The sequence below is a fragment of the Canis lupus genome, chromosome 25 (genome assembly GCF_003254725.2).
Source record: "Canis lupus dingo isolate Sandy chromosome 25, ASM325472v2, whole genome shotgun sequence".
In the NCBI taxonomy this organism is placed as follows: Eukaryota; Metazoa; Chordata; class Mammalia; order Carnivora; family Canidae; genus Canis; species Canis lupus.
Window position 1 is genome coordinate 20,604,078 of NC_064267.1, and position 26,061 is coordinate 20,630,138.

General features: G+C 34.5%; 1 protein-coding gene across 6 annotated transcripts in view; it reads left to right on the plus strand.

Annotated features, from left to right (window-relative positions):
• Nucleotides 1–26,061, plus strand: part of CLCN3 (chloride voltage-gated channel 3) — an 88,240-nt gene that overhangs the window by 50,521 nt on the left and 11,658 nt on the right. For 5 of the 6 annotated variants that reach the window (XM_025462842.3, XM_025462844.3, XM_049101335.1 and 2 more), the window contains 9 exons: nucleotides 1,659–1,816; nucleotides 8,425–8,524; nucleotides 9,382–9,569; nucleotides 10,541–10,663; nucleotides 11,762–11,968; nucleotides 15,348–15,428; nucleotides 16,327–16,872; nucleotides 19,617–19,803; nucleotides 22,381–22,779. In XM_025462842.3, coding sequence (XP_025318627.1) covers nucleotides 1,659–1,816; nucleotides 8,425–8,524; nucleotides 9,382–9,569; nucleotides 10,541–10,663; nucleotides 11,762–11,968; nucleotides 15,348–15,428; nucleotides 16,327–16,872; nucleotides 19,617–19,803; nucleotides 22,381–22,779 — 1,989 coding nt within the window. Of the gene's footprint in view, nucleotides 1–761; nucleotides 817–1,658; nucleotides 1,817–8,424; nucleotides 8,525–9,381; nucleotides 9,570–10,540; nucleotides 10,664–11,761; nucleotides 11,969–15,347; nucleotides 15,429–16,326; nucleotides 16,873–19,616; nucleotides 19,804–22,380; nucleotides 22,780–26,061 lie in introns of all 6 variants that reach the window. The other variant, XM_025462845.3, reaches the window with a different exon arrangement.

Below are 26,061 nucleotides of genomic sequence, written 5' to 3' on the forward strand. Positions count from 1 at the left end.
TTTATTAATACAATATTCAATATTACATTGAGTCAGGGATGTTTTTGTTACCTTTGCACATCTCTCTCTTTTTTTTAAAAGACTATTTATTCATGAGAGACACAGATAAGCAGAGGGAGAAGCAGGCTCCCTGCAGGGAGCCCAATATGGTACTTGATCCCAGGACCCTGTAATCATGACCTGAGCCAAAGGCATACGCTCAACCACTGAGCCACCCAGGTACTCTACCTTTGTATCTCTTATACATCTAGCAGAGTGCCATTAAGTAGAAAATTCCTAGTAAATATATTCAGTTGAGTTTGGTTCGTGCTCTAGAGACTTTAGATCAGGGTTTGAGGGACGCCTGGTGGCTCAGTGGTTGAGTGTCTGCCTTCAGCTCAGGACGTGATCCTGGAGTCCCAGAATCAAGTCCCACATCGGGCTTCCTGTATGGAGCCTGCTTCTTCCTCTGCCTAAGTCTCTGCCTCTCTCTCTCTCTATGTCTCTCATGAATAAATGAATAAAATTTTTAAAAAGGAAAAGATCAGGGGTTGAGCTAAATGCTGCTGTTCACCTGTTTTGTAAATAAAGTATTATTAAAACATAGCCATACCTATTCATTATATATTATCTGTGATTTTCTTTGTGTTACTATGGCAGAGTTGTGTTATTGTGACTGTGTGGCCTCCAGAGCCTAATGTATTTGCTCTCTGGCTCTTTTGCTGACTCTTCTTTTGGATTATGATCACTTTGACATTAATTTGTTTTTGTTTTCCTTCTAGAGCACACAGTAAGATGTTTCACCACACTGTGTATAACTTACGGATTTATGCAGTTGTAAGTGCGAGAAAAATGGAAGTGGACTTTGCTAGGTTAGGGAGTGTCTGTGTATTTAAATTTTGGTAGCTTTGACTTCCCAAAGGAGTTATACCAGTTTATACTTAAAACTAATTTTGTGGTAAGCTTTCCTTCCCCATAACTTTGCCAAGTCAGCGCATTAACTGTTTAATCTTTATCCATCTGATAGAGGGAAATGATACGTAGGTTTGATAGGCATTTCTCTTTTTTGTATTGTATTGAACTTTTTAAGAGCCATTTATGTTAGATTGAACTTTTAAAATTTAATTCTTTTTTGTGAATTGTCTTTCAACATCCTTTCTGATACCTTAAATTCTCTTAAAAGTATATAGTGGGCACATGTCAAGAGGATGTGTGATATGAAATATCAGTGAAAGAAATTTTCCTACAGGGCAAAAATAAAAAACCCCAATACTACAACTCTCAGTATATCCTTTCTATAGATGAAATTGAATTATGTTTTTTGCCAGATGAAAGCATTCATTTTCAACTTATCAATCTTCTATAAGTCATTACCTAACTTTATAGAGTTTATGTCCTAATCAATAGAAAATAATAAATCAAAGCCCTCTTCTTCAGAGCAAAAGATGACTACGAGGCAGGCTTATTTTTGATACTCTAGTCTGAGTTTGAAAGGACATGCCACGGTCTTTTGCCTTATTTCCAAGTTTTAGATAATTTTTCTTGATAATTTTTCTTCCCCTATTTTATTACATTTCAAGTGATACTATTTCTTTATGAATTACCAGTGAACTTCTAAGGTTACCTAGTTCACCATTGTCTCTCATAAAATGTACTTACTGTTCTTTTTTGCTTTATAGGGACTCACTATACAATGACAAATGGAGGCAGCATTAACAGTTCTACCCACTTACTGGATCTTTTGGATGAACCAATTCCGGGTGTTGGTACATATGATGATTTCCATACTATTGATTGGGTGCGAGAGAAATGTAAAGACCGAGAGAGGCATAGACGGGTAAGTATTTTCAGTAATTTTTTAGTGTAGTGTATAACTAGATCAGCTAGATCACTTAATAACATATCTTTGCCATTGACCTCTGGCAGCCAAAATACTTACTATACATTAAAGTACATTGAGGTAAATTTCTACATTTTACAAGTAATACATGTTTTTTCTCTGTATATGTAATTTTTTAAAAGATTTTATTTATTTATTCATGAGAGACACGGGGGGGCGGGGTGTGTGTGGCAGAGACACAGGTATAGGGAGAAGCAGGCTCCATGCAGGGAGCCTGACGCAGGACTCAATCAATCCCGGGACTCCGACGCAGGACTCAATCCTGGACTCCAGAATCATACCCTGGGCCAAAGGCAGGCGCTAAACCGCTGAGCCAGTCAGGATCCCCTTTATGTGTAATTTTTTTAAAAGTTTACTTATACCCCTGGAAAGGACTTTGAGGTAGCTTAAAATCAAGGAAGAATATAATAAGACAAGAAGGAAAGACTGAGAAAACACAGCATAAAATCAAGGTGTAGAAGTCAGCATGATTTTTGGCTTTGAACAGCATAGGAGCTCCAGCAAAAGAAGAAACTTGTTATATGATTCTTATGGCGAAAGAAGAAACACGGAAGGATAGTTTCGTGGGGTCTTATTGTTTTCTTTTAGCTCCTTTCTCAATTTTAAATGCTGATATTTCTCAAATTGAGTTCTGTAAAGGGCATGTTAAGTGTTGTAATGAATTACTAATAAAAAAAGTATTACTTATATTGCAATAATATTTCTAGTGGCTTTTATAGCAAATGTATATTTCAGCTATGTCTTGGGCTAAGGAGTTGGGCTAAAATTTCTTTCGAAATAAATTGTTCTGGGATGCCTGGGTGGCTCAGCAGTTGAACATCTGCCTTTGGCTCAGGGCGTGATCCCAGAGTCCCGGGATTGAGTCCCACATTGGGCTCCCTGCATGGAGCCTGCTTCTCCCTCTGCCTAGCTCTCTGCCTCTCTCTGTGTGTCTCTCATGAATAAATAAATAAAATCTTCAAAAAGAAAAAAAAAAAAAAAACTTGTTCCATTTGTAACAAAAAATAAATTCCTACTAAATTAAAGTAAATAAAAATTTTAAAATTAAATCAATATTTTATCCATTAAATAAAAAACATTTAAAATAAGAATGGCTTCTAAACAGTACAACTTGTGGGTTGTGACTTAGTGATACAATGTAGTCCAAAAATAAATTTTAAAAAATAGAAAAAGAATCTCTTTGAAAAATAAAATTCCAAATTCTAAAAGGCTTGTTATAACTTTGAGGTCTGAAATTTACTTATAAATGAAAATAACTGCATACAGATTAGTTACAACCTTTCATATTAACATATACATGTATAATTGAAAATAGAATTAGATTATTTTTTGACAAGTATAACCCCTGAGATTCATCATTTGGTATTTACCTTTTTGGGAAGACACTATACAACCAGTGGGGATTTTCAAAGTTTTTGAAAAAATACATATTTATTTTATTTTGTTTTATCATCTGAGAACACTTTTGAACTCTAAACTCTGAATAGTTGCTGAGAATGCCTAGGGAACTTAGTTTACCATATTAGATACAAAAACTGAGAAATTTTTAATGCGTTGACTTATTTAAAAGTAATAAAATCCCATTACACATTAACATCAAGATACAGTTTTATGAAAACAAAACCTTTTTATGAAAAATAAACATATTTTCTAAAATAAAAAATATTTAGTGAGAGAGTGACATGTTACATTTTTATAAATCTCATTGTTGGTTTTATAAAAGATTGCTGGATTCTTTTTTTTTTTTTTAAGATTTTATTTATTTATTCATAGAGACAGAGAGAGAGAGAAAGGGGCAGAGGCACAGGCAGAGGGAGAAGCAGGCTCCATGCAGGGAGCCCGACATGGGACTCGATCCAGGGTCTCCAGGATCACACCCCAGGCTGCAGGCGGTGCTAAACTGCTGCGCCACCAGGGCTGCCCAAGACTGCTGGATTCTAATATCTGCTTCTGCATTCAGTCTGTTGTGATATGTTATTTGGGTTGAAACATATGAAGAAAATCTAGCCTTATACAGATAGGTAATTGGATAAGCTAGGAATATTTTGATAACCTTTTTATATCATTGTGGATATTCTTTGATACCAAAGTGACAGGTGGTAGTTTTTTTTTTTTTTTTTCAGGTGGTAGTTTCTTAAAGATTAGTTGCCAATGTGTAATCCGAAACTATATCAATGAACTTTTTGCCTTTTGTTACATTAAAATCTGTTAGTTCACTTTGAACTCTAATGAATAATTTTATAACATCATGTAATGATCATTTGGAAAATACTCACTGATTTATTATGCAGTTCTTTCAAGTGTTGACACTTTTCATTAAAAAAAAAAAAAATCACAATTGTTAATATTAGCCCTGATCTCTAGAAAAGTCTTTAAGTATTGGGAATCTGTCATCTTTAACAGTGATAGATACAAGTTTTCCAAAATTCTTGTTTTTACTTGAAAGCTCAAATTCTGTCATTAAAAACAAATATACATTTATTTCACTTGAAATGACAGACTTGGTTTGTCTTTGGGAAGATGCCTGTCAGATTCCTAAGTCTGAAAAACCATAGTTTGATGTCTTTGTTTCAAGTAAAAATGGTCTTCCGGGTGTAGGTGTAAAGTTTATTTTGCAACTCAAGTAAATCACATGCTTCTCCTCAAGACATACCTCATACTTCAGTATGTATCAGAAGGCTTTATGTATACCTAAATCATCACACGTAATATAAAGAAGACTCTGATTGAGGCATAGTAATTTTTACTACTTCATTAAAGACATTCTTAATTGAAACTGGTATTTACTTACTTTTTTTTTTTTACTGGGATATGTGACAGTGAAGAATGTAATAATGACTGCCAGTACATTTGGATGCTACTGCCATATGTGCTGAGGAGCAGCCGTTTTGCATTTCCTTTTGTGTTATCAGTGAAAATGTCAACACAGTGTAAAAGGCACATCACATTTTAATATTCTGATAAAAATAGTTTTGACCTTGAAGGTCCCCTTAAGAAGGTCTCCGAGATCCTCAAGGTGTATGTGGCCACACTATAAGAACCAGTGTTTTAATCCCATTATGCCTAGTGTAGGCACACTCTTGCATCTTGTATGATTATTAAGTAAATCAGTTGTAGTTAGAAGTATATACATTTACAAAGTCATTAATTACTCAGATTGGAGTTTAAATGTGTTTCAAAGTGAAGGTAGTATGAAGTATCCATACGACATCATGTTCATAAAATTTTAAAGAGAATCAAAACTAAGAGAAACCACAGTATATTTTTTGCCTTTTGGTTTTAAAGATAGTCCCTAGTCCTTGAAAATATGTAAAATAATATAACATTTAAAATAATATGAAAAAATAATAATAATATGAAGTGGTCACTGTCCTAGCTATTCTTGTCAATCATCTCTTTCTAGATAGGCCAAATACCATTTTTCCATACTTTGATCTATGCTTACATAAACATAAAAATTTTTTAAACCTGGGAAACTGTACGTGGATGTTATTTTTATTTATTTTTTGTGCTTTTTTAAAAATTTTTACCAACATATAACACCCAGTGCTCATTTCATCATGAGTGCGCTCCTTAATGCTTGTCACCCAGTTACCCCATCCTCCTACCCACCTCCCCTTCTGCAGCCCTTTGTTGTTTCCCAGATTTAGGGGTCTCTCATGGTTTGTCTTCCTCTCATAAGTTTTCTCCACTCAGTTTCCCTCCTTCCCTTATGGCCCCATTCACTATTTCTTATATTCCACGTATGAATAAAACCATATGACAATTGTCTTTCTCCGATTGACTTATCTCACTCAGCATAATACCCTCCAATTCATCCACGTCAATATAAATTTGGTAAGTATTCATCCTTTCTGATGGCTGAGTAATAGTCCATTGTGTGTGTGTGTGTGTACACACACCACATATTCTTTATCCATTCATCTACTGCTAATGTGAAGGACATTGTAGCTCCTTCCACAGTTTGGCTAATGTGGATATTGCTGCTATGAACATTGGGGTGCAAGTGTCTTACTATTGTTTTTAAAAGAAAAACTTTTATATATCAGTGCATATACCTACTCTTTTCCCCCCAAACTTTTTCTTATACTTGTTAGCCCTTCTACCTCTTAATTTAAAGTAAATCTACATTATATCATTTCAAAAATTACTATTTCAGTATTTTGCAAAATGTCAGTAATCTAATTGTCATTCCTTTTTTATTTATTAGCATGAAAATTTCTACAAAGAGAACCTTCTTTGTACCAAGTATCTGGATTCCCTGAAGTTTAGATTGTACAGAAAAAGGATAATTTAAAATTAAATTGTTCCCTAGTATCCTCAGAAGTTGGCCAGTGAGAGTTTGGTTTGCTTGTTTGGCTTCTGTTTCTTTATCTTCATGCACTCATAGATTTCAATATATTTGATGTGTTTTAATCATCCCTATTATTATCCTTGTTGATGCCTATGTTATTCCATTTTTGACTAGCAGGGACTTATTTGGGTTGGTGCTTGTGTCCTTTGACACATCTGTAGTAAGTAGATTGGTGTATTCTAGGAAAACAAGATGATACTAGCTCATCTTACACATTTCCTGCACCATACCTGGAGTCAGCCACTGAGGAACCCTGGTTCCTTTGAAGGGAGAAGGTTTATAGGTGATGTGGGCGCTAGAGGTACTTGTGACTGGGTTAGCCATTGTTTTTTAGCCTCTTAAGTCTATAGGAACCTTCTAACTTAAATTCAGTAATGAAAGACTTTTATTTATCTTTTGGGTCTTAAATCTGTACCATCCTTCAGCCATACCAAAAATCTCAACATCACATATATGACTTACTTTACAACACACAGCAGTTTCAAAATATTACCAATACTATCATTAGTGATGTGCTTGTTGAAAAGTTGTAGTGTTTTCTTTTTTCTATAATCGTTTTTATTCTTAGTGTTTATCCCACTAAGGTCACACATACAAATTACTTTGTTTTAAAGTCCCCATCTCTTCTAACCTTTTTTGCCTCCCTCCTCTTAAAATAATGATTTACTTTTAAAACTGTATGGTTTAATTTATGTTTAAAAAATACAAGTATGTATATTTATATACTTATTTTTTCTTAGATAAATTGCAGCATACTGTACACACTTCTGTCCACTTTGCTTCTTTTCCCTGTATAACACATATCTATCTCATTCTTTTAGTGAGTGCAGAATTTTTCATTACAAATGATACACTTCAAAAAAAAAAAAAAAAAAAAAAACAAATGATACACTTCAGTTTACTTAACCAGTACTGTATTGATGAATATTTAGATGATTTCCAAATTTTTACCTCATATTATCTGAAACATTATAGTTATTCTCATTAAGAAGCAGCATGGGGTTTAATGATTATTTTTTAAAGAAATGAACCTACCTTCAGTCTTTAAAGAATACTTAGTATCTGAGATTGGTTGTTTATAGTATAGAAGATATAAAATTGCGTTATTCAACTCAGAACTTAACGGAGTCTTTTTAGTGAGATCTTGTGGCTTAAAATAGACCAGATGTTTGAATTCCAGCTGTAACCATACTGTGGGACGGTTTGAGCATTGAAGTCTTAGACTGAGAATATGGCTTTTTAAAGCAACAATCCTTAATAGAATGGAAGAGGTTTGGGCTAGTTAGGGATAAGTTTAAAACTGCATTCTTACTAACAGAGGGAAGAGTTGCTTTCTTGTGTCTTAGTCGAGTGAGATCTGGAAATCAAATGTATTCCTATCCTGCTAATTTCACTTCCTCCACTGTATTCAGTAGAGGACACTTCTGCCCTACACAGTGATAGAAGAGAGCCTCTAGATGTTCCAAGTGCAATTAGAACTCTCCATACCTGCATATTTATAGACCTACAAGTTTTGGCAGGCCCTTTATTCACATGACTTTTCTATATTGTATTTATGGGCATAGTACTATTATTAACTGGCCTTACCTTTTAAAGAATATCATTCGGGATGCCTGAGTGGCTCAGTGGTTAAGCGCCTGCCTTTCAGTTCAGGGCGTGATCCTGGAGTCCCGGTATTGAGACCCACATCAGGCTTCCTGCATGGAGCCTGTTTCTCCCTCTGCCTCTGTCTCTCTGTGTGTCTCTCATGAATAAATAAATCTTTAAAAAATGTTTAAAAAATGAAGAATATCATAATCCACGTAATTGCTAGGACCAGAAAATGGCCAGGGAATGACAGACATTTCAAGCAATAATATCTTATTTCTGTTAATATAAAAGATGTGTATCAGCTACATTTGATTCAATTTAAAACAACATAGGCCAGACTCTAGGTGGTTTGTGAACCCCTTGCTCTCAAATCCTGAGGTTTTTGTTAAAAATGCAGATCTCTGGGTAAATGTTTATCATCTGTTTTACATGTATAACAATTGTCTAACATAGTGGTTCTGCCCCAAACTCACCTTTCCCATTATTTAGCTTATACATTACTGTCTTGTGTATAGTAACTGAAAAAAAAAAATTGTTAGATTCTAAGTTGTGGCTTCTGTTCATAGTTTGAAAAATGAGGTATAAACATTTCTAATTTCAGATCAACAGCAAAAAGAAAGAATCAGCATGGGAAATGACAAAAAGTTTATATGACGCATGGTCAGGATGGCTAGTAGTAACACTAACAGGATTGGCATCAGGTAAAGAAAAATCTTAATGTAATCCTTTTTTGGTTAACAGAAAAATAAATAGTTCTCTCCTTCACCCTACAATTTATTTTCAGGTCCTGTTGGGTTTTTAAAAGCATTTGTTTTATTTCTTTCAAGAAATCTTAAATATAAGACTAGGAGGCAGGTAGCTTCAATGTCTAGTCTTGGTTCTGTTACTTTAAGTGTCAATCTGGTTTGGTTGATCTTTCTCAGTTCATTATCTTATCTGTAAAATACATGATTTGGGCCAGATAAACAATAAAGTATCTCTTAATATTATCATAATAAGTAGCTAATATTTATTGTTTCCTATATATCATGCACTGCCTTAAAATTTTGATGAGTATAAACTGCATGGCAGTCCTATGGTATAAGTGCTACCACCATTTTACATACACCATAAGTGCTATCACCATTTTACAGATGAGGTGCCTGAAGCACAGAGAGGTGTTAAGTAATTTGACTGACATCGTTTGCAAATGTATTAAAGTTTTAACTCTAATAACCTGATTCCTGAACCTCCTGCCAGATATCTGCTTTTAAAGATATTTTAATATCTTTTAACCACCTTTATTACAAATCACAATTAATTTAAATGATGTAACTAGTTGTAATTTCAAACAAAGAATAGCCATTTTAAAGAGTTGCTATTTATACTTTTAAAAAAGTAATATAAACTTATTTATACCTAAGACTTAAAAATCTTAAATTTATGTGATATTCCCTATGTGCCCCTTTATGTATAGGGAGTCCCCCCGCTTTCTTTGACCCTTTTAACTTGATAGTCTCAACACTCCAAAAGTGGACTTAATTTTTTTTTTAACACTACCTTCAACATGTTTTTACAGGGGCATTGGCTGGATTAATAGACATTGCTGCTGATTGGATGACTGACCTAAAGGAGGGCATTTGCCTCAGTGCATTGTGGTACAACCATGAACAGTGTTGTTGGGGATCTAATGAAACAACATTTGAAGAGAGGGATAAATGTCCACAGTGGAAAACATGGGCAGAATTAATCATAGGTCAAGCAGAAGTAAGTCTTGCTGGGTCTGAAGATGAATTAATAATCAATACAGTGAGATGAGTCTCCGTTTAATTACAGAATCATGTACTACTAGATGATTGCAACTGCATTAAAAGAAAAAAAATGTAAAAAAAATGTAATCGGTTAGAGTGGAAAAGAAGAATACATTGCAGCAAGTAAAATGTAAAGTTACAAGAATCTCTTATGTTAGTTAACAATATAGTCACGTTCAGGTCTATTCAATTATGACATTAAATATATTTCTTATTGTAGAAAAGAAGTGCAATAGGATCTGTATAATCATAGAAAATTAATATGAAGTCAAATTATTAAAGCTGCTTAACATATCACAATTGTCAGGAAGTATAAATTATCAGTAAATTTAGTAAATCAGTAAATTTAAAATAAGCCTCGTACCTGGAGCTATCTTGAAGAAATCCACAGATTTTCTTTGTGGCATTATAGTATCTAAGTGATTATGTTATTGCTCTTGATGTTCAGTAATGAACATTGTAGAAATTAGAATGTTATATAATATATATAGTTACATGGTCATATAAGGATGTGTTTTTAAAATTTTGTTATAGCTGAAATTTTGAGCTAAAAAGAATATTTGCACGGGCAGTATGCTGTTTCTCCCTTGATCTTCAGGAGAATTGCAGCAGAATGAGATCTAAGTGCAAATGCAATCTTGCCTTCAGCTGTTTTCAAACTGTGGTTTGTGGGTAGGCAGAGGTTAAAGTATAGCAGATTTTTGGCAACAAGGCTTTAGGTATCAGGAAACAGATTAAGCCTCTGTGTATATATGAATATGTTTCTTGATTCTACTCAAGTATTTTGTTCATATAAAGCTTTTACTATTGTGGAAGTAAGCCAAGAAACTCTTATGAGTTTCACCCAAGCTTCTTACGTGGCAAGCACTTACATTCGGGTTGCATTGTACATTAAATTCCTACACTCTTAAACAATTTGCCTTTTAGGGTCCTGGCTCGTACATCATGAATTACATAATGTACATCTTCTGGGCCTTGGGTTTTGCCTTTCTTGCTGTTTCCCTGGTAAAAGTATTTGCTCCATATGCCTGTGGCTCTGGAATTCCAGAGGTAAGCTGTGCAATATTTAGTATCATTGAACATTTAGTAATTGTTATGATGTTTATCTTTTTGCCTTTAGGGGGAGAAGTAGTTGTTTCTCTGGGGAAATTGTAATCTGAAAAAGAAAATTTAAAAAATGTAAGCTGATTGTAGACATCACAACAAATTCTTCCCCGTGGTCATTTCATCATTAACGGTGGAGGTTGATTTTTTTTTTCCACCACTAATTTAGCACACGGCTAAACAAATATCAGAAGACTTGGTTATAAAGCTGGAAAAGTGCTATGTGGCCTAAAATTCTTCAATGGATTAGTTGATGTTTTGCTGCTATGAACCTGATTTGAATATATTTACTCTTTTTTATGACTATCTTTTAATTATAAGTTAATTCTTGAATTTGGCAGATAATAATTATAACCACTTTATGCTTGAAATAGACATATGACCATAGTGAGTCAATAGTACAAACTTTTGGGTTTAATTTTTTATCAACAGTAATTTAAAGAATATACTTAGGATTGAATGGTGTGATGGAAATTCATTTCTTTCCCCTTTTAATTTTTCTGTTTTAGGTAGGTTATCAGCTTTTTGTAATGCATTTCCTTTTGAAAGTTAATTTTAGTGATTTTAAAAGTTCTGTTAATTAAGAATGTCTTTAATAAGGGGTAATATGCAGCATTTTAGCTGTTGTCACTTATACTTAATATATAGGAAAATATTACACATAATAATAGCTGTCTGAGAAGACAAAGTATCCTAATTTCTGACACAGAATGTCTGGAATATATCTAACTGTATTTCTACCACAGAAATATTCAAATATACCTTTTCCTGGTTATGTAATTACAACCCTTGTATTAAGGCCTGTATTCCTTTTAGCATGGCCTTATAGTCTAGTTTTATTTATAAGATAGGGTTGCCTTCAATCCTTGCTTGAGAAGAGAATTAGAATAATAGTTAAAGCTTTTGAAAAATTGTAAGTTGTTCCATGGTCCACCAAAAAAATTTGCAAGGTGGTTTTGTGAGTAAAACAAGAGAGTAACTTAAATTAGTTAAGTGTTCCTGTTTCCTGAATGAAATTAAGCTGTCTTAATCTTTCCTTTGTAGATTAAAACTATTTTAAGTGGATTCATCATCAGAGGTTACTTGGGAAAATGGACTTTAATGATTAAAACCATCACATTAGTACTGGCTGTAGCATCAGGTTTGAGTTTAGGAAAAGAAGGTCCTCTGGTACATGTTGCCTGTTGCTGTGGAAATATTTTTTCCTACCTCTTTCCAAAGTATAGCACAAATGAAGCTAAAAAAAGGGAGGTAAGTGTCTTTTGTAGTTTATTTGGCAGATAAATATCTATTACATAGACTTATGTCTGTGAGAACTTTCTAGTGTAAAGATCATGTTTTAACTCTTCACTTTTTGGATAAATTTTGTATTCAGATTCAAATGTAAGAAGGAATCCTTTTCGAGTATCTTTAATGTCTTTCTAGACTACATCCCCAGTACTGCTCAGTCACCCCTATATTTTAGAGAAGTTTTGATAGACTACTTGGTGTACATTGGTTTCAGTTGAATTTCACAAAGCTCTTTTCATTTGTTTTTGCTTTGCCTTACACGTTTATTCATCTGAAGTTTTTCCCAAATGCAACGTTATTTTTCCTCTGATTTCTCAGCATCAGTATTTTTCCAGGGTTGGGAAGTCTTAACAGCTATGTTTTTCCTCTGGAGGAAGTGTCTAATGCCCCTGAAAGAGGTGTGCCATCTACAGAGAGCTACTTGGCACCATGAAGATGTTCTGAGGGCCTTAGGACCTCCTGAGGTTTAAATCAGAGATAAACATTAAAGGGAATATAGGAATTCCTCTTCATTCAGCTGTTTGGGAGCATTTATTTCCTTTATTTTTATTATTATTTTTTTTAAGCCAGCTGAGATCTTTTTTAATTTTTATTTTTTTTATTTTTTTTTATTTATGATAGTCACAGAGAGAGAGAGAGAGAGAGAGAGAGAGGCAGAGACACAGGCAGAGGGAGAAGCAGGCTCCATGCACCGGGAGCCCAACGTGGGACTCGATCCCGGGTCTCCAGGATCGCGCCCTGGGCCAAAGGCAGGCGCCAAACCGCTGCGCCACCCAGGGATCCCCGCCAGCTGAGATCTTATAGGCAGCCTTTAAATTTAAGAGAATTCCCTAATGTTTCTAGATCGCTGTAGATATTTTGTAGAAGAAAAATAGGCTCCTGAGACCTTTTGTATTTACTTTGTGGCCCAGTCCCTTCCTGTTATTCCAATCTAGTCTTAGGTCAAAACCACTTTGCGTTTTTAAGGTATTATATTTTTATATCATTAAATATGGAGAACTCAGAGGTCTTTGGCCCTACCACGGGAACTTCCATCCTGTTGTTTTTAATAATATAACAAAAAAGTAGAATACTTTTATCAAACTATTTAATTCTTCAAATGAAATGATTCCTCGTTCATTTTAGTGTTACTACTAAAGCATCATTCATGCATTGGCAGTAGTCTAAAAGTGGAACACCTCAGAGCATCATAGTTCCATCTCCAAATGATAATTGTGATTCTAGCACTATGGTCCAACAAAAATAGCTAATATTATTGATTACTTACTGTCTTATCTGGTTCTGTGACAAGGTTTTTACTTGCATTTTAAAATTTAGATGCACAATAATCCTATTAACATGGCACTATTATCCCCATTTATAGATAGGAAATAGAGCGTAGAGCTGCTAACCTGTCCAAGATTACATAGCAGAGTGTCAGAATATGGATTGAAATTTATTTTTCTCTGACTCCAAAGTCTGTACTCCTTACTGCTACTACTATTTCTACTGGGACTGTGGATATGTGTATGTTAAAAACAAAACAAAACCTAACCTAAAACTGTACTGTTGTAGCATTGCAGATTAGTGGGTAAAATGAAACTATAGCATTTGTCTCTTCAGTGCAGTTCTTTTACTTGCTACTTTGGCATTTTAGGGGTTAGATTTTTATTTTTTTATTCATTTTAACTGCAAGATGGAATTTATTAGAAACTGTCATAGAATCCACTTAAATTTTGAGTATATACTATGATGATTAGTGACATCTTTGACATTAACTTTGTTCACCTTAGTATATAAATGGCTAGAGTTTAATTGTTAGTTAAAAACAGTAAGGCCTTGCGTTTCAGGTTTCTTCCTATGTTCACTTCATTGACATTTTTAAATTAAATGATTCTTTTATATTTATAAAACATTAAAATGTGTATGAGTTTTGGGTACTAGGGTGTTAGCTTGATTGTAAAATTCTTTTAAATGTAGAATCAGAGAACTCAGTTAATTGTGTTGTCTACAGTCCTGTTAGTGGTAAAAAACAAAATTGTTAAATTTGCTGTCATCTCCCAAATAAGCAGAGTATGCATTCTTAAAACCAGGTACAATTTATTCATTCTTTAAAAAATGTTTTATTTATTTGAGAGAGAGAGAAAGAAAGAGAGCAGGGGGAGAGGTAGAGAGAGAGAAACCCAGGCCGACTCCAAGCTGAGAGTGGAGAGCCCAACTCAGGGCTCCATCTCACAACTCTGATATCAGACTTGAGGTGAAACCAAGAGTCATATATTTAACCAACTGTGCCACCCAGGTGCCCCTAGCCAAGTACAATTTAATTAAAATAAATATTTGCTTATCTTTAATTTGTCAAGCAGCAGCCTGACAGTGGAGATCATGTTCTTAACTATATATAATTTAATTTTGATTATTTCCAGTTTCTTTTCCTTAAGTGTAAAACTTGGCCATTTGAGAAAATGTATTTGGTACCCTCAGATATGTACTGGAATGAAATAGTGAAAGGAATAAAGACTTTTAGAAAAGTTATTACAGAATTAAGGTCCAATAAATTTATATGTATAGTTGGCTTTATGCTGGTGAGAAGTGGGCAATGTCCCAGTGACAGATTGGGGAGTTGGAGAGAGGATATATAAGAGCTGTTTGTGGATATTTTTGTCTTCTTTAACTTTATCGTAGGGTTCCAGTTTGGAAAGAGGTAGCCATCGTTTGTGCTTTAGATTAAGGCTTTCCATATTGGCAGTAGCTATATTTTAGAGGACTTAGAGTAGTGAAAATAAGAAAATTCAAAAGGTTTTTAGTCCTGTAGATATTTTACTAGGATTTAGAAAATAGTCATTATTAGGGGTGCCTGGCTGGCTCAGTCAGTATAGAACTCTTGATCCTCGGGGTCATGAGTTCAAATCCCACGTTGGGGATAGAGCTTACCTAGAAAACATTAATTGTTTATGATGAAACAATTAGCTCTAAAATCTGAAGAAATTATATCCTGTTTAAGAATAAACTACTTCCCCCCCCTCCCCAAACTCCAGTAACTACTCTCTCTACTGGTCTTCTCAAACATCTTGAGAATTGTCTGTATTCATTGCCTTTTCTTCTTTGCATCCTATTTGCATTAGTGTATCTTGCACAAATATTTTTTGACTGAATATTGAATATGTGAATGACCTTTCAATTAAAGCAGAAGAGAAAAATATCTTTATAGAGGAAGTAAATATTTGCCTCTGCTTGGGGAGGAGGGGTAGACGGGAGTTAAATTCAGAAGAGACATTCCAAAAATTCAAGGAACATGAAGAATTTTTATTTGGTATATTTGAATTTTTAAGAATATATGAAATAAAACAAATCCTCTTTTTAGGTGCTATCAGCTGCCTCAGCTGCAGGGGTTTCTGTAGCTTTTGGTGCACCAATTGGAGGAGTTCTTTTTAGCCTGGAAGAGGTAGGTTTAAAAAAGAAAAAAGCACTTACAACATTATGTATAATTATTATTACAAATATATTTTAGCATGCTTTTCAGTTTTATAGCTAGTGTAATAGACTTTGTTTTTAAGTTTTCTGGATTTTATTTTTTGGTGATTCTTACAGAGTAATACATTACATATGTTCTTTACCTTGAGAAAAGCCTTAAAAATATTATTCTTGTATAAATATTAGTGATTGTAAAAGTAAGCAGAAGTGGATTTGGCTTAGTAGAAAATATTTAACCACTGTCTGTTAAATTATCACCCATTTTTTTATTTAAAAATTTTTAATCAATTCCTAAATTATGAGTTTGTCTTGTATGCATATTTCTGGGACAGTTATTGATGTTTAAAGAAAATGATTTTAATTGCATCAGTGGCATATTTTGTTTTTGTTTTCTCATTAGTGCTTAAGACTTTTTACATGTTTACATAAAAATGTGACTAGGAATGTTTTAAAATTTACTTTTCCAGTTTGTATTCTTCTTTTCTTTTTAATATAGAAGAGGCAAATTAAATACTTTTTAATGACCTCATAGGAGTTAGTGATGGTGCATTTATTCTTTACTACATGATTGAATTAGAGGTGAAACTCATTTTGAAAAAACAAAAAACGAAACTCATTTCGAAAATAAAGCAATGCTGGGTATCTCAAGTGATTATTAGACATTTTTGATCAATTGATATTGGAAATTTGTAATGATGTGATAGCCAAGGTTAATAAAACATCCATTTTTTTTCTTACTACAGTAAAATCTTTTATATGTAAACTCTAGCTGCAGCAAAAATTAGACCATGATGTTCACCATTCAAGTTATAACATACCAGAAACATCTTATAAAATTATAGCATTAATTTTTCTTTTCCCTTTTTTAGGTTAGCTATTATTTTCCTCTTAAAACTTTATGGAGATCATTTTTTGCTGCTTTAGTGGCTGCATTTGTTTTGAGATCCATCAATCCATTTGGTAACAGCCGTCTGGTTCTTTTTTATGTGGAGTATCACACACCATGGTACCTTTTTGAACTATTTCCTTTTATTCTCCTCGGGGTATTCGGAGGGCTTTGGGGAGCCTTTTTCATTAGAGCGAATATTGCCTGGTGTCGTCGACGCAAATCCACCAGATTCGGAAAGTATCCTGTTCTTGAAGTCATTGTTGTTGCTGCCATTACTGCGGTGATCGCCTTCCCTAATCCATATACCAGGCTCAACACCAGTGAGCTGATCAAAGAGCTTTTTACAGACTGTGGTCCTCTGGAATCCTCTTCTCTCTGTGACTACAGAAATGACATGAATGCTAGCAAAATTGTTGACGATATTCCTGATCGTCCAGCAGGCCTTGGAGTATATTCAGCTATATGGCAGTTATGCTTAGCACTCATATTTAAAATTATCATGACAGTATTCACTTTTGGTATCAAGGTAAGTGCTAATGTGAGGTGGTTTTAGTAATCTCAGCATGTTCAAAACTTGTATGTGAAATAAACAGTGAAATGTTTATCTAAAGGTGGTTATAAATGTAGGTTGAAAAAGTTCTTATCTTTTGGGTTCCATTTTAAGTATTGAAAAAATAATTCCTTTGGATATATTGTTAAGCATGGTTATCTGTTACTATGTAATAGATTATCCCAAAACCTAGCAATTTAAGAAAACTTTATTTTTCTCTTGATAATGAGTCAATAATTTGGGAAGGACTCAGCTGAGCACGTTTTGTTTGTGGTCTGTCATATGTGCCATCAGAAATGACTAAGGCTAGTCATCTACCCACCTGGGCTGGGAAGATTCAGACAACTGTGTCAGAATGTCTGGCTTCTGGAACATATCTTTGTCTCTCTCTCTCTCCCCCCCACCCACCCCTGGTTTTCTGACACAGTGCCTTCACAGCATTTAGAGTCCTTAATGGTATCTCGGGGTTCCAAAAGCAAATGTCCCAAGAGGATCATTTTTAACATGGCCAAGGAAGTTATGCACATGCTTTCTGTTGCGTTCTATTCATCTGGGCACAAAGCCTGCCACTTAATGGGAGCAGTGTCAGGGAATTCATGATCATGTTTTAAAAGCACTTACATTAGGGTTTTTTTTTTTTTCTGCTATAATAAACTATTGCAAACTTCAAATCACACAAATTTATTATCGTTTTGGAGATTAGAAGTCCAAAATGGATCTCACTGGGCTGAAATCAAGGTGTTCATAGGGATTTGTGGAGGTTCTAGGGGAGAGTCCATTTTTTGCCTTTTCCAGCCTTCTAGAGGCCGCCCACATTCCTTGGCTCATGGCCGCCTCCTCCCAACTTCAAAGCCAGCAATGGGTAGTTAAGTCTTTTATCTCATTATTCTGACACTAACTCTTCTAAATCCTTTGCCCACATTTAAAAGAAATCTTTGTGATTATTTTGAGCCCACCCAGGTAATTCTGGATAATCTCCTGTTTTAAAGTCGGCTGATTCACAACCTTAATTTTACTTGCAACATTTTATTCCTCCTTACCTTATTGTGTAACATAAGGAATTAGGATATAGATACCTTTGGGGAGCCAATACTCCACCTATTATATAACCACAGGGTATTAGCTTGAAAGGACACTGCAGACTCATTGTTAAATGCCTAGCCTGTGAATACCATGCCTTTTTCAATAAGGATTTAAGGGAGTTTGGCCTAATGCCCTGGGACACTTGAATTTACAACAGTGAAAATGACATTCATTAGTGATTTGCCAGTAAATGTAATTCTCTTATATGACTGTCAGTGCTGTATATGAGGATCAAATGTCAGCTAATCCTTGTTCTTTAATATTCACTAGTGATAATATGCTTTTACAGGTGTGAATTATGTGGAATGATTCCTTAATTTCAACAAAATCTTAATGATAGTTTTTTGAAATATGGTCTTTTCTGTTCTCTGTTTAGTCCACTGGGTATATAAGAGTTAAATGATAGAAATACCTTGTAGTTCACTTTTTTTTTCATAGTGAATCAAGTTAGAGCAGCTGTTAAAACCCGTTTCTACAGTAAATTGATTTTTCTGTAAATCCCAACTTTCTCATCTTTAGTTGAGCTGTAGGATGCTAGAGAGAGCTGGCAGGGGTTTGTTAAGTTCCACGTTGCCCTGTGCTCTGGCTGAAGAATCCCAACTGGCAGTAGAGTAAAACATATTTTGAACTCATCTATTTGGATAACCTTTCAGTCATCCTGATGCAGTGTTCAACTGCCATCATTTTATGCTCAGCTTATTTCATATCCAGAACATTTTAGAGCTTTTAGTATATCAATCCTTAAATGATCTTGCTTAAGGTATTTACTATTCTTGTTTTCTGCATTAAATTTAATTGATGAATAAATATTTTTTTCCTTTGATGTATTGCTAAAAAATATTGAAAGTCCCGATATGGACCTTCAGTATTTTTGTCTGCTTCACACTGTACCACTTAAGAGGAATAGCATAAAAAAAAAGAGAGAGAGAGAGAGAGGAATAGCACCTAGGGACTCCTGGGTGGCTCAGTGGTTGAGCGTCTGCCTTTGGCTCAGGGCGTGATCCCGCAGTTCCGGGATCAAGTCCCACATCGGGGTTTCTGCATGGAGTCTCCTTCCCCCTCTGCCTGTGTCTCTTCCTCTCTCTCTTTCTGTGGGTCTCTCATGAATACATAAATAAAATCATTAAAAAAAAATAAGAGGAATAGCATCTAATATTTTTATCATTTGATAAAACAAATATATAGGAAGGATATAATTGTGAAGTAGAGGACAGTGCTTCACACCAAATTGATTTTGTTTTATGAAAAAATGCTTCATATTGTCCTTTTCTTCTTTCCCCATTGCAGCATAGACTAGTGAAAATTTTGTTAGGGACTGGCATTAAGGAACCCTTGAACTAAAGGATAAATAATCCTTGAGTTATTTTTTCTTTGGCCTAGAGAATGTCATTTGTTACTTTGTAACTGAATTTATGAAATTATTTTTTCTTTTATTTATTTATTTTTATGAATTTATGAAATTATTAAGGCACCACTAGAACAGTACTTTGCTGTAGTTTTATTTGTACTAGGATTTTGCTCTATAAATAAAAATGTTGAAAAGACTCAAAAGCATTAAAGAGAAGTTCATAGGATGTAGGTCCCAAACGTATAAGTAGAGGATCTCTGCCCAGTTTCTGCTTTTGTTTATGTTACAGGTTCCATCAGGCTTGTTCATTCCCAGCATGGCCATTGGAGCGATTGCTGGAAGGATTGTGGGGATTGCAGTGGAACAACTCGCCTATTATCACCATGACTGGTTTATCTTTAAGGAGTGGTGTGAAGTTGGAGCTGATTGCATTACACCTGGCCTTTATGCCATGGTTGGTGCTGCTGCATGCTTAGGTAATGTAACGGTTTGTGAATGGACATTGTGAATCTGAGAGAAGAAAGAGCAAGTGTGAGAGCATGTTTAGTTGGTGAGGTGGTGAGGGTGGGACAGGACAGAGGGAAGAGACTCTTCACAGAAATGAAACAGTACTGCTATTGCATGGTATTTATGTAGCACTAGTTTTCATTTTGCCTATCTAAACATTTGTTAATGCCAAAAATTTAATGGTAGTTAGCATCTTTTAAATATAGTGTAATGCTTTGTGACAGAAAACATCTCAGTACAACATAGGCTTAATTTGAATCTTGTCCAGGAAGATTTTTGTTCTTTTCATCGTCAAGGATCTTGGCTTACCTATGATGACTGTAGCACAGTTCCCGAGATTAGGATTCTAGCAAAATATCAGAGTAGCTTTACTCTGCAGTGATTTATACTTGGCTGTAGTGAAAGATTTCTTTATCAGCCCTCCTCCACTTAAGGCTCATTTATAGCAAAATGATAAAAGATAACTACTGTTTTAATGAAAGAAAATCTGCATTAAATAATTAAGAGTCTATGTATTGTCCTCTTGGATATGAAAAATAATTATTTTTATATTTCAAATGTCAGCTGAATTTTGGTTATGATATTTAATAATTGGTATTTTGACTTATTTTTGTTCAAAAAATAAAAGTTATATAATTATTGAACTTTGAAAGTATAATATCAAGTGAAAGTGAAGGACAGAATCATTTCACCAAAGTAGCAATTATTTGATAGTGATCCCCCTTTGTCTTTAGCACTGTGCTAGGAGGTGTGCAGTGAGTGATACAGAAAGAGGTATATGCAACATGAGCCCAACCTCAAGTACGATCAAGTTGGGGAGACAAGACCAAAACTGAGAAAACAATAGTGAGAAATATATAATGATTATATATAGTATGGAATCTCTGAAGATTGTAGGAATCTAGAGGGAAAAAAAGCTGAAGTAGTTCATGTAGAATAGAACATGAGCTTTACTTTGGAAAGTTAGAATTTAAAGAGCACTTTTTGAGGAATATAATCATGTGAAGGCATAGGAATCCAGATGAGAATAAATTGAGTATTTGTGGGGCTTTGAAGATACAATATTGAAGTAGTGAGTGCATTTTGGATACTTTTTTTTTTTTTTTCATTTTGGATACTTTTGAAAGAGGAAAGTTGGATTAGTGAGGAGGAGTCAGTTTATGAAAAGGCAGTGATTTGTGTCAGGATCAGTTTGTATTTGTAATTAGTCAGATCTGCGGCAGAGTTGTTGTGGCTTTGGCATTTGTAGCTTGATGACTTTGGGAATGTTCCTTTACTTTGATTTTTTATTTTATTATCTTTAAAATGGAAATAATTACTAATCTATTGTTGTTTTCAGGATTATATGAGATCAAATGCATGTAAAGCTGTAAGCACAGTGCCAGGTAAAATTAGTGGCTTAGTTAAAAAAAAAAAAAAAACCTTTTTGAACTGACACATGTCTGGCATAGTGTAGATATGTAATATGTAATACATAGTAGGTTCTTTCTTCCCTCTATTTTTAGGTTAAAAAACAAAAAGGAAGAGTTTAAGTTTAATACAGTATGAACTGGCGAGCCCTGGTAGGTTTTTGAGCAAAGGAGCAACATGGTGAAAGTAGTACTTAGGAAAGATTAACCTGGGAACATGACTTTATAAAGTGGATTGAAGGTAATGGGGCCTGGAGTCAAGGAGGTAAGATAAAATAGTATTAAAATTAAGGAGCAAAGTCTTAAGAGTCTGGACTAGTTCGGTAATCATGACAATATTGAGAAAAGGACCCATAGATAACTGTTTTGCAAAGCAAATCAAATGGGATTGAGTGAGGGTCAAGTGAGGTAAAGTAAAGGGATGATCCTGGAATGACTGTCTAGGTGGCCAGGGAGAGTCTAGTGCCAGTGCCAGAGTCTTGAGAAGTTGGAACTGGTAGCTCTTTGGGGGATGAAGAGGACTTTGGTTTTAAGTGTGTGGTGTTTTTTTGTGACAGTGGATCATCCAGTCTTTTTACAGTTGGGAAGTGAGACAAACACAGCAGTAAGAGAAGGTATGCATAGACATGGGGCAAATGCAACAGTAGGTGGAGAGGTGTGGATTACAAGGCATCATACAGGTGCTAGTTCAGAATGATGATTTGGGTAAATTGAATAGAGTTTTCTGAGGGAGGAGATATGATTAGCTTCTTAACATAAATCACAAAGTATCAAAATATTTTATTTATTTTGAAAATAATACAGAGAAGAGAAGTGGATTAAGTTAATATTCTACCTACATATGAGCTTAATTTGTAAATTGGTAGCTGTGATGTAAAAGGTAGCAATGATGTGCTTCACCAAATTCTTTACTTAATAATCAGCTTTTATAAGACAGGAATTATATCTTTGCTATAGCAATAAAGAAAATCAGTATTTCTCTAAATCTTATTAAAATAGTGATAATTGTCCTGAGAGAAGTTTTTTATGATAATCCTTTTCAGTTCTTTTTACAACTCATGTTCAACTGCCTAGTACAAGAATTCTACTAACATGTCCTGTCCTCCTTGACCAATGGGGCTTATTTTTTTCTTTCAGGTGGTGTGACAAGGATGACTGTCTCCCTGGTGGTTATTGTGTTTGAGCTTACTGGGGGCTTGGAATACATTGTTCCCCTTATGGCTGCAGTTATGACCAGTAAATGGGTTGGTGATGCCTTTGGTAGGGAAGGCATTTATGAAGCACACATCCGGTTAAATGGATACCCTTTCTTGGATGCAAAAGAAGAATTCACTCATACCACTCTGGCTGCTGATGTCATGAGACCTCGAAGGAACGATCCTCCCTTAGCTGTCCTAACACAGGACAATATGACAGTGGATGATATAGAAAACATGATTAATGAAACCAGCTACAATGGCTTTCCTGTCATAATGTCAAAGGAATCTCAAAGATTAGTGGGATTTGCCCTCAGAAGAGACCTGACGATTGCAATAGGTACCCTTTTTAAAAATACAGACACACACATAAATCTATTTATCTGTCAGAATCTATATCTAGATAACTATAGACATAATAGATTTCTCGAGGAAAAGAAAGCAAAAATATTTAATTAGTTGGGTTTCTGGGGGTGAAAGGTGTATTTTATTTATGTCCCTCAAAGTCTTACTTTTTTTTTTTTTTTTTTTAAGATTTTATTTAGGGATGCCTGGGTGGCTCAGCAGTTGAGCGTTTGCCTTTGGCTCAGGGCATGATCCCGGATTCCTGGGATCGAGTTGCACATCGGGCTCCTTGCATGGAGCCTGCTTCTCCTCCCTCTGCCTGAGTCTCTGCCTCTTTCTGTGTCTCTCACGAATGAATAAATAAAATCTTGGGGAAGAAAAAAAGATTTTATTTATTCACGAGAGACACAGAGAGAGGCAGAGACCTAGGAAGAGGGAGGAGAAGCAGGCTCCATGCTGGGAGCCTGTTTGTTGTGGGACTCAATCCTGGGACTCTGGGATCATGCCTTGAGCTAAAGGCAGATACTTAACTGCTGAGCCACCAAGGCATCCCCTTACATTCTTTAGGAAAGGAATTATGCATCTGTGAATTGTTTCTGCACTAAATGCAGTTTTATCTTTTTGATTTGGCATTGTTATCAGAGATTGAAGTCAGGTTCTTTCTTTTCCCACTCAGGCCTTGTTAAATTGATATTGTTCCTAACAGCATGTGAGATGAGGCCTTATTAGCATGTGCCGGGTTATCCTACTAAATACATTATTATATTTAACATAGGCTTATTTGAATGCAAGTTATTAAAAATCTCATTTGTTTTTCTGTTTCATGTCACATTCACAAGGTTTTCCTTTTTTCAGTTTTTGGATATAGGTTTACAGTGTTAACATAATACTCTCTAAAGCGAAAAAAAAATCATTGCTGCTTTATTTTGGTCAAATGCTAAGTTGAAAAGTATATAGTATGTATAGTATATATATAGTATATATATATATATATAAAAGTTGAACTGATATTACTACAAATAGAATTTATGAAGCCATTAGCATATTATATTATTTCTTGGAGATAAACTTTTTATGAGGAGGAAACAATTGTGTTCTTCCAAAATTTATTTTTCTCCATATATTATAGTCCTGCAGTATTGTTGAGGAGGCTGGTAAGACCTTTTCTATACAGTCTGATTCCTTTCCTGCTTCCCTGCAACTCCCAAAGGTGATAAAGGATATTTTAATCAGACTGTTGCTTTCATACTCCCGAGTATTTAGTGGAGGACCATGAGCTGAAAATGTTAAGCATTTGGTCCCATGAGCCCATCCTCTACAACTGGTCTCTCTGGCCATTGCAAAAGGATTGTAAAATATATTAATTCTTGTCCCATTTGAAGAGGGAAGACTTAGAGGAGTATTTCTCAAATCAGAGTGGAAATGCTCAGTTTATAAGAGCTATCAAAACAAAACAAAAGCGCCTACAGAGAATATCCTGTTTAGTTAAGTAAAAGGCTACAGCTTTGGAAGAGTCTTTTAAAGACTAGCCATTCTATCATTGTAAGTGTTGCTGTAGGTAATAGAACAGTTGCCAAGAATGGGCAAAGTATGTGGTCAGACTTAGCTCTTGTGTTTAAGTGTTTCAGTTTCTAAACTATTAACCATGGCCAAACCTACAGTCAGAGAATTTTCATTGTTTACATTCCTGTTCGTTAGGTTTTAATGGTAGCCAGCCAAAGAAAAGGAAAGGTTGGAATTTTAGAATTTACATAAAAATTTAAGGGGAAAAAGCAGGGTGTTTAAAAGATGAAGAAAGTGGTAAAAGTTAATAATTATTCATAACCCAACTAATTCTGTGGATATGTTTTTCAAGGTTTTATTACTGTCTTGAAAGAGAATATTGTGATAGCAGATAATGTCAGTTTAAGGAATGGGTATAGGAATGCCTGGGTGGCTCAGCGGTTGAGCACCTGCCTTTGGCCCAGGGCGTGATCCTGGAGTCTCGGGATCAAGTCCCACATCGGGCTCCCTGCACGGAGCATGCTTCTCTCTCTGCCTGTCTCTCTCTCTCTCTCTGTCTCATGAATAAATAAACAAAATCTTAAAAAGAAAGGAATGGGTATACTTTAGATATATGAAATGTCAAGTCATGTCATCGTGAATATTTCACATGATTTTTAGAATACACCTTAAATATTTACCTACATATATTTTTATGAAGTTTACATTTTTGAATGAGAAAAATAGATCTGTACGTGAGATTTTGTTTATATGTATGATAATATAAAATAGGTAATTTATATGTATTTATATAAAATACTTTATGAAAGACAAAAAAAGAATGCTTGAGCAACTGGTAAACTGTATAGCATATCCAAGAATGGGAAAACTCAAGATTTTAAAAGCACAGTTTTCTTAATTTATAAGGTCTACATTTTTATGTCATTACATGATTTAAAAATTTTAGTTTATTTATGGATGGTACATTCACATAGTTCAAATTCAAGAAGATTAAAAGTATACAGTGAAAAATGTCCCTCACCCATGACTTCATAGTTATCAGTTTAGCTGTCTGTAGGTAGATATCTCTGGTTTCTTATGTATTCTGTAGATATTATTCTATATAAGTAAGTACATATGTTTTTTTCTCTTTTTAAACATTGTATCAGGCTATCCAATACATGTTGTTTTATGGTTTTTTTTTCACTAAACAGTGTTTTGTTAGACATTTTCCCAATGAATTTCTTTATTCTATTCTTTTAAAGCTACATAGTATTCTATTAAGCAGATATACCATGGGATATGTCATGGTTTCTAAAATCAGTTCCTCATTGATGGACATTTAAGATGTTTCTATTTTTCCGCTGTTACAGAAATTGCTCCCTCATATATTTGATAGTCTCACATATTTAACATTCTGCCTACATGCAAATGTACAAAAATTACTGGAAGGGGAGTTATTGGATCACAGGGTAGCTGCATTTATAATGTTGTAAGATATTTTTCACATCACACCAGGTAGTGATTACACCATGTACTCCCACCAACAGTTAATGACAGTTTACTATATTAAAGTTTAGTCCAAATGGAGAGACATTTCTTCCTGCATTTGTTTTTCTTCCTGCATTTTTATGTCAAGATTAAAAGTGAGGCTGAATGTTTTATAGATTTGTTTAAAATGAAGCATTTTTAACATTTATAGTGTGAGTTGAATTGTCTTTCCTATTTTCCATTTTAAGGTATAAAAGTATACTTGTTCACTTCTATTTATATAATAGGAGCTGTAAGTTTTACA